Here is a 14,682-nt window from a genome sequence, read left to right on the forward strand (position 1 = left end):
GGTGCACCTGCTGCTGAAGGGAACGCAGTATTGTTCAAAAGGAAGGTCTCAGAGATCCAAGGAAGGGCAATGAATATAATTCATATGAAAGAAGAAATGTACCTGCCTCACTTATCAGGGATACAAAACATTTTTGCTCAGAGAAAAGTAAATACTAATCACCTTTTGAAATAATTAGTAGATTCTTTGCCCTTAAAATGATAGAATGGTCTCATTGTGCATGGTGTTGAATGTGCTAGTGAGAAATTAGAAATTTTTATGTCACATCTCAAAACAGAGAAGGGATTGGGACAGGTCCATTCTCATTTTACCACGCTCTGTTGAAACACACTATGGTGTAGTAGTAAACAGCATAAATCTGAAACAATCATGGCTGAGTTTAAACCCTGGCTCTGCCATGCAGTAGCTGGGATCTCACAGTTATTCCGTGGGCCTTAGCTTTCCTCTTCTACAAAATGAGGGTAATATTGGTACCTTGCTCTGAGGGTGGTTGAGAATTAAATCAGTTAAGACACGTACAATGCTTAGAACAGGTGGTGGCACACACCAAGTGCTACGGAAGGACTATCATTACCTCAACTGGTGGCAGAATATGGCTTTAGAGTATTTTCAATGTAGACAGTAAAAGTACACAGAGGAGCAGTACAGTTTAAAAAAGCGAGTGCTACAATACATAAGGAAACACGTGAAACAACCAAAGGTTTAGGAAACCCACATTTCAAAATCCTGGCAAGTACTCCATTGGGAAGATAATGACAGAGAACATCCTTTCCCAAATCAACACACTGAAACAATAAGCTGAAGACCTCAATCAACCATGGCTCAGAACCTACACTCCAGAGAACAGGAGAAAGGACAGTGACAAACTGGTGGATTTTTAAAAATCTTCTGTGCTCAGTTGATAATTTCTTACTGTTTAGCTATTGCCCGAAATGAGAAAACTAAGGCTTTTGAATAAAGCTCAAAATACTGACTAGAGCAAGAATGCGTGCTGATATGTTTTCATAGAACTTTAGCAAGAAGTGGTTAATTGAATTAGTTAAGCAATCACTATTTTCAAGCACTTTGCTAAGATTTCTACTCTATATAAAGTTTGACTCCTTGGAATATATAGATTATCAGTCAATTTCTGATCTCTACAGAAGTGTTCAGAAGTCTGTGACAGTTGAAAACTTAGCTTAAGTTTTAAGTTTGGGAACATGTGGGTGGCTCAGCTGGTGAAGCATCCAAACTCTTGATTTTTGCTCACATCATGAATTAAGCCCCACGCTAAGTGTAGAGCCTGCTTACGATTTTCTCACATGCGCTCTCTCAAAAAAAAAAAAAAAAAAAAAAAAAAGTATGAAATCTGATAATGTCACAAACCTCCTTGCCTGTTAAGTTCCACCTGACTCTTCATACCAAAAATAAAACTAGGGGCGCCTGGGTGGCTCAGTTGAGCGTCTGACTCTTGGTTTTGGCTCAGGTCATGATCTCAGGGTTAGTGGGATTGAGCCCCATGTGGGGCTCTGCACAGGCTCTGTGGAGCCTGCTTGGGATTCCCTGTCCCTCTCTGTCTACCCCTTTCCCTGGTCACACTATCTTTCAAAATGGATAAACTTAAAAAAAAAAAAAAGACAACTATAATTTGGAATGATTATGATATACTTTAAAATGAAGTTAAGAAAACATTAAGGATTACCCTTAAAAAACTTATCTGTACTCAAATGCCAGGCACTTTAAGCACTGAAGAAGGCTGCTTTATAGCAAATCTTGAGAATTACTTGGTATAGGAGCAAGAGTACCAAAATACACCACTTCTGGTATTAAGTTACATTTACGAATTTCATCTTTTTTGCTATTGAAGTACTATGAAAAAGTGAAGATGATGCTGTGTATGTGAGTTGAGGAATTAAGACTCTTCATAGCCATACCCATTAATCTACTTCATATTTAAAAACAGGTGCACACATGGCTTGTGCAGATCGTGCCAACGGTCAGTCCCTCTTTTACCAAGAGTCACACACTTACTGTTCTCCCTCCAACATCACAGTGTGTTATTTGGATTACTTCTACAGTCATTCAATTGGTCTCTCTGAGATCAGTCTTTCTAAAAGGTGAATCTGATTGTGTCCCACTTTGGTTTTTATATAACTCCTTCTAACTCAGCTTTTCTAGATTGAATCTTGCTTCTTCCAAGGAACCGTTCTCAGCTTTCCAGGACAGGAGGAGGTGACCCTCCTCTTGCTCCTGCTCCAGTTCCTTCTGTAGTGTGCCACACCATTTTGTGATGGGCTCTGCAACCTAAGTCGACAGTGACTCCTTAAAACAGGCACCACTTTATTTGACTGATGTGCACCGCCTGCCTCCTTGGCAGGTTTGAGCAGGAAAGTGCTACTGTCACAGCAAATACGAAGCACATGTGTGATTCCGGCACCACCACTACCTTCATGGAGTTTGCCCTGTCAACTAAAGGAGAATTCCAAATGTTTTTCAAAGGGAAGTTTTCAAATGGGGAGACCAATGTTAGTCATACAACTTTATATAAACAGGGCTATGAAACTCAAACTTAGAACTAGCTTCAGGTTTCTTCTTTACCTGAAAAGCAAAACAAACAAAACCCATCCAATACCTCCTTGAGGAGTTTCCCCCAGCCCAGGAAGATTTATCATCTACCTGCATCTGTCTAGCTATAGAGCCGAGTAAAAGGTAAATGATACAAAACGCACATGTAAGTACATCTGACAGAGAAACATTTTCAACTCTAGGGAACAGTTTTGAGGCCGAAGAAAGGGAGGAGAGAAAGCTGTAAGTAATGTTGCTTCACGTGTTTAAGTTCCATTTTTTTACCTAATTTACTTGCTCAGTGGACAGTCTGGCTATAATGAATTCCGTGTGTGTAGTACGAGCTGGTGAAAAAACTCAAGTGGAATATGAAATATTCACAAAAATCCTACTCAATAAAGCAGTAATATAAAATGATGTTAGCCAAGCACATATATATTGCAACGACTAAATTATTACTTTTGCTCACTTATATCGTGAAAAGGAAAATGACAAATTTTTATATGATGCAGAGACATTTCCTTTCAGGTGTTTACATTACCTTCCAGGTTCATTCCAGCCTGGAGACATTTTCGATAGCGGCATGCTGGACAGTTTTTTCTTCGAATCTTATCAATGATACAATCATTTCTTCCAGCACAAAGATAATTGTGCTGTCCTAGACAGAAAACAAAGGCACTGTTAAAATTTCCCAGGTTATAAGGGATCTTTTTATGACGAGACTCATTGCCCTTTTGTTTTGGGCTGACCACGGGCAGGGACCACAGGCAGTGATGAAGAAAGATGTACTTGCTTCCACTCCCATTACAGAGTTGTGAGGTCACCTTAAAAATGTCTCTTTCTTATTCCGCTCAACAAATAAACATAGTTCATGAAAAATACTGCAGTACCCATACAGAAAAGTGCACAGATTGTTAAGTGTAGCATCTCCTATGTTTTCACAAACTGAACACTGCCATGTAATCGGCTCTCTGGTCAAGAAGAACAGTACTCCACCAGTAGTCTTCTAGGCCCTTTCCAGTCACTACCCTCCTCCAAGGTAACCCTGTTCTGCATTACAGGAGAAACTGTTTAAAGTACAGTTTGACAGAGAGGATGTCTTAAGTCACTATTTCATTATGACTTCTGACTTAATGCTAAGGAAGGTTAAACAAAGAGGAAACTGCTTTCAAAATACTCAAAGAACCCCACACGGAAAATGACTTTCCCTCAACATTATGCCACCATATGCAAATGGAGCGTGCTCCCCCTTCAAGTCTAAGTGACAGGGAACAAACTTAATCTTGAATGTTAAGATTGGCAACAACTAGTGAGGGAAATCACACACCTGGCAAACTACCGTATATAGATCTTACAGATATTTGTTCATATGTCACATGCACTGTAGAATGTAAGTGTTTAAATCCACCACCGACTCCAAATATTAGACTGTCACTGTCTATACAATCTTCTGGCACCTAGTATTTAATAATGTGTGGTAAGAGGTACAAAGTGCAGTTTTCACCTAGCAAAAAAAATTAAAATGGAAAGACTGATACCCTTACCCACCCCAAAAAGTGCTTTCTTGTAGTTTTCTTTTAATCTGGCTATTGAGTGTCAAAGAAAATATCTCAGGATCTGCTGGCCTGGCAAAAACTGAAAAGATCCTCCTGCACAACACCACTGTGGCTATGCACAGGACCACAACGGGGCATTTCTCTTCTCAAAAAGAAATCGCATTCAGAGACAAGAGAAAAATCATCATCAGCTCACTAGGTTGAATATATCTTGTTCTGATTTCTGGGAAAAGATCCCTTCTGCACAGGACTGCCTACTACTTGGATGGAAACAAACCGTATTCCCTTCTTCATAAGAAGATAAATCACAGTGCTATGAGGCGTGCATTTTGAGTAGATGGTTAACTATATCAGGTTCAGTTCTTTGTGAGGAGTAGGCCACCGGGCTGACCGATGGCCTACAGTTGAGCTTTGTTCCAGAGCTGCTCCTTTCTCCAATGCCCAATGTCTTATACCAGCTGTTACCGCCCCCGGAATCCCAGCTCTACCACTTAAACTCTCAGCCTCAGTTTCCTTGATCAAATAGGACCAGAACAGCATTTAAGAGCTCACAGAGCCCTTAATACAATGGTATGATGTACATAAAACATAATGCTTGGTCTATGGGACATTAAAGGTAATGGATGTCTATCATCATTATGACCCACCAACAAAGATTACATGTACTTTTGTGTACAGGAGATATAAGTAAAAGGGACTTGGTGGAAGGGGGGACATCACGGAACTAGTATACATGAAAAGACATGAGGCTACCCAAAGTTTTCTTCTGTATGTAGAGAAGTGACTCCCAGAATACAGACTTAAAAAAACTCAAGATATCTACCCTTGATCTGGGTTGTATGGATAAAACTTCTTAAAAATTGCTGAAATGTTCAGGTATTTATCCTATGCCAATTTGGGGGGGGGGTAACCTAGTATTTCCAGCAGGTGCCAAAAATGGACTGCTAAGTATGATACAGACCTTAGAAACTACATCTCTGTAATGAAAACATCTCCATCCTGTGTAGAGAGGAAAAGTAGAACTGCTCCGAGTTAGGTTGTCAAAGGATTACAGAATTTTAGAGCTGGAAGGGATGTTGGAGAAAATGAAAGTCCAAATATAGGATTTACTTAACATAGTCCACAGTTAAACCTTCCCCTACTAATTATGTAATCGAGCCACCATACTTAACTGAAATACTTAAACGCTAAATAAACATTTTGAAACGGGACAGCTCATATTCTATGAAATTTCTACCTAAAAACAAGCATAAGAATTTAATTCTAAAGCAGGGGGTAAGCCCTGAGGGCATATGGCTAGGTTTAGCTTTTTTTCTTGTTTTTTTTTTTTTTTTACTTTTCTTTTTTACTTTTTAAAGGGTATTGAAAGCTTTTGAAGTAAGCTTGCACTCTCTAACCTTCCTTGACCCAAATGTCTTCTATTTGCCAGAAGGACACATACTTGGTCCGTATAGGCATTTACATTTATAGTCCTGTTTTAAAGAATTTTTCATTCTCCTCCATTTTAATTAAAATATTTTTTTAAATACCCTTTTTTTTTCTTCTAAGGTTCCACGGTCTCTTTCTGAATTTCACTTGCAGAAATTAATTTGCCAGTATTATTGTATATTGGATTACCTCTATCACTGCATTTATACCATGGAGATAACTCAGGACTTAAAGTGCTGAGACAGGGGCACCTGGGTGGCTCAGTCATTTAAGCATGTGACTTCGGCTCAGGTCATGATCTTGCAGTTCACGGGATTGAGCCCCAAGTCTGGCTCTGTGCTGACAGCTCGGAACCTGGAGTCTGCTTCAGCTTCTGGGTCTCCCCCTCTCTCTACCCCTCCCCTGCTCCCATTCTGTCTCTCTCTCTCTCCTCTTCTCAGAAATAAACAAAAACATTTAAAATAAAGTGCTGAAGTAAAGTGCAGACAAGAAAAAGCTTCATTCTCTTGGGTCCGTGGTGAATAAGGTCTACTTTGTTAGAGGCAGTAGAATACGCAGGGGTGGGCTTTCCTTAGCACTACTCAATAGTTGGGGGCTCCTACCTGGTCAAAGCCTGCCTCCCTGTGCTCCATGTGGGGTAACAGGAGGAGTTTTATAGTTAGCTCATGGATTAAAAAGTAATCCAAACAAAAGAAAATGACTCATCTAACTCTTAAGGATATGCAAACAGAACTTGAGGCAAATAATAATAATCTTTCTCATACTGTGGATGGATAATTACACTTCTTTAAAAATTAACATACTCAGAGCTTTAGGTAATCCATTCATGCGACACCACCTTCAAACAGCTTTATAAATAACTAAAGTACATGATTTTTTCCCAAGAGGATTTTAGAGTAATTTCCAATACTAATTTGCTATGGAATGAATTTCTCTTTAAGGAGTTGATGTGACTGCCCTTGTCAGCAGACTGAATCTATAACCAGGGTACAGTTTTTATTAGTATTCATATGATGAAATCAGCTTCTCTACATTACCTTCTTTCTCTATCTCCTCAGGCTGTTTATCACTTGCTTCTTACTACTACCTCTTTCCTGGAAACTTTGAACTCCTCTCTCACTTCAAGCAGACCGTGACCACCCAGAGGGTGGGGACCAGGTCTTATGTGGACTTGATACCACTTAGCACAGTGCCTGACTCAACAGGAAGAGAAACCCACCCAGACTTTCCACTCATAGTTCTTACTGTCCCTCATTTTTTGTCAGACTGGAATAGTCGGTGGTTTTAAAACCAACTACTTCATGGGAGTTAAAGCCCATGATTCTCACACAATGAATGTTAGGTTTGGGCAGTAATGTAACACCACCATTTCCCATGACAGCACTTTCTTACCGTTACCTTCTGTTATCTGACCAAACTCCCTCTCCTTAACTTATACTTTTCTATTTTATTCTAGTTCTGTTTGTGTTGTTGTTTTATTCAAGTTAGTTAACATACAGTGTAGTCCTGGATTCAGGAGTAGAACCCAGTGATTCATCACTTACGTGTAACACATCACTTTTACATTACGTGTAATTCATCACTTACGTGTAACACGAGTACATTACGTGTACTCATCTCAGCAAGTGTCCTCCTTAATGCCCATCACCCATTTAGCCCATCCCCCCACCCACCTTCCCTCCGGCAACCCTCAGTTGGTTCTCTGTATTTAAGAGTCTCTTATGCTTTTTGTGTGGCTTTTTAAAATCTCTCCATTTAGAAGGCCTTCGAGCCAACCCCCCGTACCTGACTTTACTGACTTCCAGCCTTAATGGGGTTCGCATATACCAGAAACTTCACAATCCACCTTGAGAGATAAGAACCAAGTAGAGGAAAAACAAAACTCTTCAAAACACACACTACCTTCCACTGCTCTTTTGAAGAATACTTTACAGCTTCCACAAGTCAAGACCCCGTAGTGACACCCCGAAGCTTCATCAGAACACACAAGGCAGAGTTTGGGAGGTGGTCCCGTTGCCGCTGCAGAGCTGGATGGAGGAGAGCTTACATCTGGTCTCATTCCAGGGCTGAAGGAGGAGAGAAAGCAGTGTCAGGATCCACTGTCATGACCTTCAAAGAAACATCGAACTACAGCTCTCTTACCTCCTCACTCCCTAGGGAGCATGTTCACACTGAACTCTGGCTTCAAGTACTAGCAAGCATTACAACAGTCTATTCAAATATTTTCAAATCATGTTTTAATCTTCTTTTAGACAAAATTAAGAGTGAGGTAACTTTTAAAAAAAAATTTTAAATATTTATTTTTGCGGGGGGGGGAGAGAGAGACAGATAGAAGCAGAGTGCGAGTGGGGGAGGGGCAGAGAGAGAGGGAGACACAGAATCCAAAGCAGGCTCTGAGCTGTCAGCACAGAGCCCGATGCGGGGCTTGAACCCACGAACCGTGACATCATGACCTGAGTAGAAGTCAGACGCTTAACTGACTGAGCCATCCCGGCACCCCAAGAGTGAGGGAATTTCCTTTTAAGCATTCCCTAAAAAGAATGATGAATACATGCTTCACTTTGAAACTGTCATCTGTAGTTGTGTAGCATTTGTTTACATTCATGATCACCTTTATAAAGGGGTCGCTTCCATATCATTCACCATTTGTAAGTGAACCATTGATGAGTTTGGCTAAACGGATAGTAGTGCAACTACCACCATGATCCAGAGATAGTATATACATCTGTCACCTCAAGAAGATGCGTCCTGCCCCTTTAATTGTTTGGGACATCAAGTTAATTTTTGTCATTTTAAGACCTTGTACAGGCCTCTCTCTAAACTCAGTGTCTAAATTCAGTCAATCCATGTCCTCCGCTAGAGTCAAAACTTCATACAGTATTTGAGTTTGGGCCTACATCTCTCAATCCCAATGCTATCAGGTTTCTCATTATGGCCTACAAAGACTGATGCGAAACATCACTGTCTGTCACCTTCCTGTGTGGCTCACAGCAAGAACGGAAAGGGCAGTGGGCTTTCAACAGGAAGGAGCATTCTGTCCTCTGCACTGAGGCCGGGTGTGGCCTCAAGAAAAGGACAGGAATCTGCTTCTCCTACCCCATCTCGTGGTTCATTTTGCAGACTTCTCACCACAGTGAGTGCTGTTGTTATGTCTCTAAAGATACTCTAGGCCCGAATTTGTTTTGAAACCTTTCAGCAAGCCCAAAAGCTCCCGTAAATCCTGTCCTCGGATGAAGCTACTGCACCTTGCCAGTCTTCCGTTCGAGAGGCTTTGTCAGGTGGACGGTGTTGCCATCACCCCAGTTCTGGGAATAGGCCTCAGGGTTTTACATGTTTTCTGAGCATGGCCACAAAGTTCTGGATGTTTCCGTATCACAAGGTGTTGGTTCCCTGCTAGGTGGGGGACAGCGGACGATGGGAGAGGACAGACTGAAATGACCGTGCTGTAGGTCTGGCGTGAGCCACCCGTGATGAATGGAAGCTCGTGACTAACGCGGAGGAGCTGCTCTAGGCCGTATTTTTACAGACAGGTAGGAAGGACTTGGCATGAGTGAACAGAGCGATGTGTCAGGGAAGCAAAAACTTCCTTGGCTTGTGGCCTGAAGATGCGCCTATTCCTGCTCAGCCCATCTCTGTCATCTGACATCTATTTTTAGGGACCAACCAGTTGTTTATGGAAAATGAGTATAATATTTAAAGATCTGAAAGGTTACTTCTGAAATGCTTCAACCATTTAATTCAACCAATTATATATATATATATATATATATATATATTTATATATATATATTTATATATATACTTATATATATATATTTATATACAATACACACAAAAACATAGGCATATGTAAGTGTTTAAAAATTTTTTAAAATGGTACTTTGTAGTAAAGGCATACCTCACTGATACTACAGGTTTGGTTCCAGACCACAGACAGCAATAAAGTGAATATCGCAATAAAGCAAGTCAAATGACTTTTTTGGTTTCCCAGTGCACATAAAAGTTATATTCACACTGCTTTGCAGTCTGTTAAAGTCTGTAAGAGCTTTATATGTAAAAAAGAATGTGTATACCTTAATCTAAAAATACTCCATCTGTGTTTTCAGCGAGTCAAAAATCACAGATCACGTGAACAATAATGAAAAAATTTGAAATACCAAGAGAATTACCAAAATGTGACACAGACACACACATAATATGCAGATGCTGTTAGAAAAATGGTGCTGACAGGCTTGCTTGAATTAGGGTTGGCACAAACCTTCAGTTGGTAAAAAACGCAAAGTGCAATAAAGGAAAGCACCATAAAACTAGGTGTGCCTGGACTTTGTAGCTGTGAAAACACTTTCGTGAGTAAAATCTCGTCTAGCCGCTCACCAGCCCCGTGACAGGATGGTATCACCTCCAGATGAGGCCAACGCAGTAAGAGGAGGGTGATCGGGGGGCGGGGGGGGGTCTATTTGCAGTCAAACTGACGTGCTTCAGATCCCTGCTCTCCCCATGGAAAGTCTGTGTGACCCTGGGTTGCTATCTACCACTTTGAGCCTCAGTTTCCTCATGAGTAGGAAGGACATCATCTGTGTGTGTGCTGTGGTTCCTCCTTTCCTGTTTCAGAAAAACTAGAGATTTTATGAGACAGCATTATGTAAGTAGAAAGTTAGTATTCAGTCTGAAACCCAGGATGGTAATCACAAATTCTAGCTTATAAATGAGAGCATTGGCAAAACGCATTCAGGCCACTCAACCATGAGCTACAGATGGCAACAGGGAAAGCTAGGAACCAATGGACGGATACAAGTGTAGCTAAGCATCTGTAATTTAAGTCACCCTTTTGAAATCCCTTCAGTCATTCCAGGCTCCGTCAGATAAGAATGGAGTACGTGGAAAACTGCCAAGCATACCACAGACATCGGTGGGAAAAAAATCCATTTCTGTCACACAAACACGAGGACTAGGATAGCCTAGGACGAACACCATTGGGGAACACGGATGAGTACGGCACAGTTTACAACCGCAAATGTGACCCTGTGCTACTGCTGAAGGGCTACAGGCCAACCAAACTGCTAGAACTACAAGGAAAACCATATGGAATCACCATCTTTTAATAAGGATACATGGCAAATACATGACAGAAAGAAAGAGAAAGCACACAGGAATGAGAACGTATATGACATCTCCTTGAATGGAAAAGCTGAAAAGTCTGGGGTCTTTGATCAGTGTGTGCGGACGGCTGTGCCAAACTTGGAAGACAGTAAGAGGTTCCATTATGAACTGACCATATCCACGGTGAGTGGAGACTCATAGGAACAAAATGCCTTGTTCCAAGTGAACACTCAAATGCTGTTCCCCACTTACAGTGGACAGCGTGCTAAACACCAGCTTATTCCTGAGGCGACGGAGTTTACGTGACAGTTGAGAAAGAAAAAACAAACAAAAAACCACGCATTCAAAGCTGGGTTTTTCTGTCGAGTTCTACAAGAAAAGCAAGTGCTGAGAGGGGGCTCCCGGACGGATAGTCATGGATGGACTGTGAGAATTCATCCCACCCCTCGAGGAGCTTATAAAATGTACAGGTAAATGACATCCTTTCATTTAGCACGTGCTCACGAATCCGGATTGTCAGGTGTTGTGACGACACAGAAGTCATTTCATGTATGTAAGTCTTATTATGCGTGGAATACATCACTGAAATAACGAACCTTGAAACTCTTGTCAATATTTTTTACCTGCCTCCTGTGACATGGGACCACCTGGAGGATCTCAGATGAAGGCAAGTGCCATAAATACCCTTCCCTCTGAGCCAGCTGAGGGTTAATGATCCTCCAAGAGCTTGAGTTCAGGTAAATGTAGATATTCTTTGTGATTCTACCCCAAAATAAAACATTCTGGTTTTTTAAAGGTCAGTACTGCAGTGTAGAATCTGAATCCCTATCAGTGAACTTTTTGAAACACTGTTACATTAAAATCCATCAGTCTGTCTTGCGCTTCGAATGGTCCTTTTACCTGTGCATGATTTTGTACTATCCTGCATTAGTCATTTGGAAAATATTGGTTCACTGAGTTGGGCAGATTTTCTAAATGTTGACCAGTTCATTATACAATATAACAGTCACATCTATCAAGCTCATAGTGGCAGACATAAGTCTTTCAAAGTTCTAAACTGTCTTCCTTGAAGTGATAAGCTCACTTCAATCATTTTTGAGATAACATCTGGCAAACACCAAAGGCTAAAAATCATGGTTTATCCATGGTATGTCATGAAAAAGGTGGCTTGTTCAATGTGCAACATAAACAGTCTTACACCTACTCCTCTTTGACACAAACCTAAGTGCTATGTGCAGTGTAAGTACGTAATAAGCTTCAAGCATCTTCCCATTTTGTCACACAGATAGTAAAAGGACATTGTCAAAGGTGGAGATTTAAAAGAATATTTTGCTTCCTCAAGGATATCCTTTTTAAAAAAAAAAAAACAAAAAAATTTTTTTAAAGTTGGGTGGGGGGGAGAATATATATCTCCAAGCAGGATCCTTGCTGTCAGCACAGAGCCTGACACAGGGCTCAAATCCACGAACCATGAGACCTTGACCTGAACAGAAACCAAGAGTCAGATGCTCAACTGACTAAGCCACACAGGAATCCTTCAAAGATATTCTTAAGTGGAATTGGCTTTCTTTAACTTGGGAGGGCAAGGCAGTGAGTACACTTACTACTGTACCCTATGAGGCCAGCAGTTTTACTCATCATTACTTTTGTACCATCTCTGCAAATGCCAACACAGTGAGAAAGGCAAATGAAGACTGTATATTTTTATTAATGTACTTCTGAAAGGGTCCTGGGGACACCCAAGTGTCCATGGAGTACATTCTGAGAATTGCTGTTACATAGAATAGTAAGGACTCTAAGTCAGGCAGGCTAGAATTCATAACCTAACTGCAGTGTAGTAGCTTGGTGACCTTTTAATCTCTCTAAATCTCAATTGCCCTATTTCTAAATGGGGACTGTAATGTACCTGGCAAGATGATACAGTATTGCTTAGTAGAGGCTTTCTCCCAAAGACAAAGAAGCAGAGATGATAAACATTACAAATCCAAATGGTGCTGTTGGTTTAGCCTCCAAGTTAAGTGAATTAAATCAATGAAATGCAAGGAACCCATTTGGGGGAAAACAAAATAAAACAAAACAAAACAAAACAAAACAAAGCAAAAAGGGTATCACCTCAGAAAACAAGTATAACTAACATGGGGAAAAATCCTGAAAATAAAACTGGATTAATTTCTACCAAGTACACATGGAACAGGTGTTTTCTCATTGGCCAAATATTGTAAACCAGTGGTTCTTTGCTCCCGGGGAAGAGGGGTGTGTGTAGGTGGGTGGGGGGAACACTTGGTAATGGGTGGAGTCATCTGTGATTGTCAAAGCTGAGGAAATGCTGCTGACATCTAATGACAAAAGACTGGAGTGCTGGTCCACCCACATGCCATGGGTACACAGGACAATCCCCCACAACAAAGAGTTACCCAGAGTTGACTGTCAATAATGCTGAGGTTAAGAACCCTTGCTATACATAAAGCTTTAGGCAACACAGAGAAGAAAACAATCCAACAAGGTCCAGAAACAGATTTTAAAACCTTTGAACTATCTTTAAAGGGAGCAAGTGTCCTACTGAAACAGGCTTAAATATTCTTTGATTCAAGATGAGTCCAGAAAGAGATTCAAAACAGAGCTGACACCAGGGACTACAGAGGTCTAGTGATTACTTGGAGTCAGTAATGTATTTGTCCCTCTAGGGCTAGCCTGAAAACATGGTTTTTACACATTAAAATCACCTGCATTTTTCTTATCTTTTTTCATTAGGCAAAATGTAAATACTCAGCTGCACACACCAGGTGATTATGTTTTCTGACTGTCCATTTATCCCTGCATTAGCTAAAGGATTACTGATTTGTTTGATAATAAGCTATGGAATAGTTTTTAAATCAAACAGAAAAATACTCTGAGGCAAGGCTTTCGTGATATTTCTGTTAAACGGTTCTACCAGAACACATGTTCTTGAAGAAGTCGAAGAAACACTGATTATTCTCTTTGCTTTGCATTTGTTCAGAGAGGTTTCTAACTTGTTTTAGCTTTAGGTGCATATTAAGACAGTTCCCCCAAACCATGCATCATTTATCCTCACTCATCTTAGGGAGAAGGTTAAACAACACAAACTCTAATACATTTTCAGTAAAGGGTAAATGAAGGAGGAAATGCCTTTTTCACATCTCTGAGACACCAAGGGCCTGTCACCTAATGTCTCTGGGCTTAGTTTCTGTCTGTAAAATGAAGGTCTTCCATCAATAGACTCCAAGAACTTGTCCACATTTCCCAAGGTGGCACAGAGGGTATAGGCAGGGAAGAATATATCTGAGCCTCTAAAAGGCTTCTTTGGTCCTGTGTATTTATTTCTATGAAGAGAGAACATGGTCACCTTATCTGAACTTGTTTTGTAAAGTCTGATCTAACATGTTTCACAGAAGAAACGTATTTCTTTCTCTTTGGAAGCATCAGTCCTCAGTCTGGTCACTGTATTAGCTAACTTGAGACCTTAGGCTGCAAGTCCTCAGCTCTGTTTGCTCAGGCCTACATTAGGGGACATGAATTTTAACAAGTACTGATGCTGTGGAGTGAGGATGTGTGTTCCTCACTTCTTGAGAGCACACAAGGATAATTATGGTTTGATACACACGGAGTTAGGAATACCACATCCTTCAGGAATACAAGATCATGTCTGAGGCAATGGTACGCTCACTACCTTCTTCTAATGTATGTCCCACTATATATCTAGGGGTGAAACTGATGGCTGTGGAGCTGTGGTTCTGAGCTCAAATCTCACCTGTAATGTTTTTCCATCTTTTCAAGACTTGATTTTTCATAGACGTTGACCCAGTAGGTATCCTCCGTGGCAAGTCCATAGCTGAATGCCATTGTTATTATAATTATGTGTGACCCCACGAAGCTTGAGTTTAAGCTGGTACCAGCATCTTTGGGAATTGTCTTGGGTTTCAGTAATGTACGTCTAGCTTGCAAGATTAAGTAGACTTTATCAGCTACGGTCTACCTGGGGTTTGTAGTTTAATTTAGAATTGTGGTAAACTGATGATTTGTATTTGTCTTCATT

The 14,682-nt window shown here is 40.7% G+C and overlaps 1 protein-coding gene across 10 annotated transcripts in view; it reads right to left on the bottom strand.

Annotated features, from left to right (window-relative positions):
• NR3C1 (nuclear receptor subfamily 3 group C member 1) overlaps positions 1-14,682 on the bottom strand; it is a 118,132-nt gene that overhangs the window by 20,391 nt on the left and 83,059 nt on the right. For 9 of the 10 annotated variants that reach the window (XM_042938226.1, XM_042938199.1, XM_042938245.1 and 6 more), the window contains 2 exons: positions 7,428-7,594; positions 3,086-3,202 (listed from right to left, as the gene is read on the bottom strand). In XM_042938226.1, the coding sequence (XP_042794160.1) occupies positions 3,086-3,202; positions 7,428-7,594 (284 nt within the window). The remainder of the gene's footprint in view (positions 1-3,085; positions 3,203-7,427; positions 7,595-14,682) is intronic. The other variant, XM_042938257.1, reaches the window with a different exon arrangement.

Source organism: Panthera leo, chromosome A1 (genome assembly GCF_018350215.1).
Source record: "Panthera leo isolate Ple1 chromosome A1, P.leo_Ple1_pat1.1, whole genome shotgun sequence".
Classification (NCBI taxonomy): domain Eukaryota; kingdom Metazoa; phylum Chordata; class Mammalia; order Carnivora; family Felidae; genus Panthera; species Panthera leo.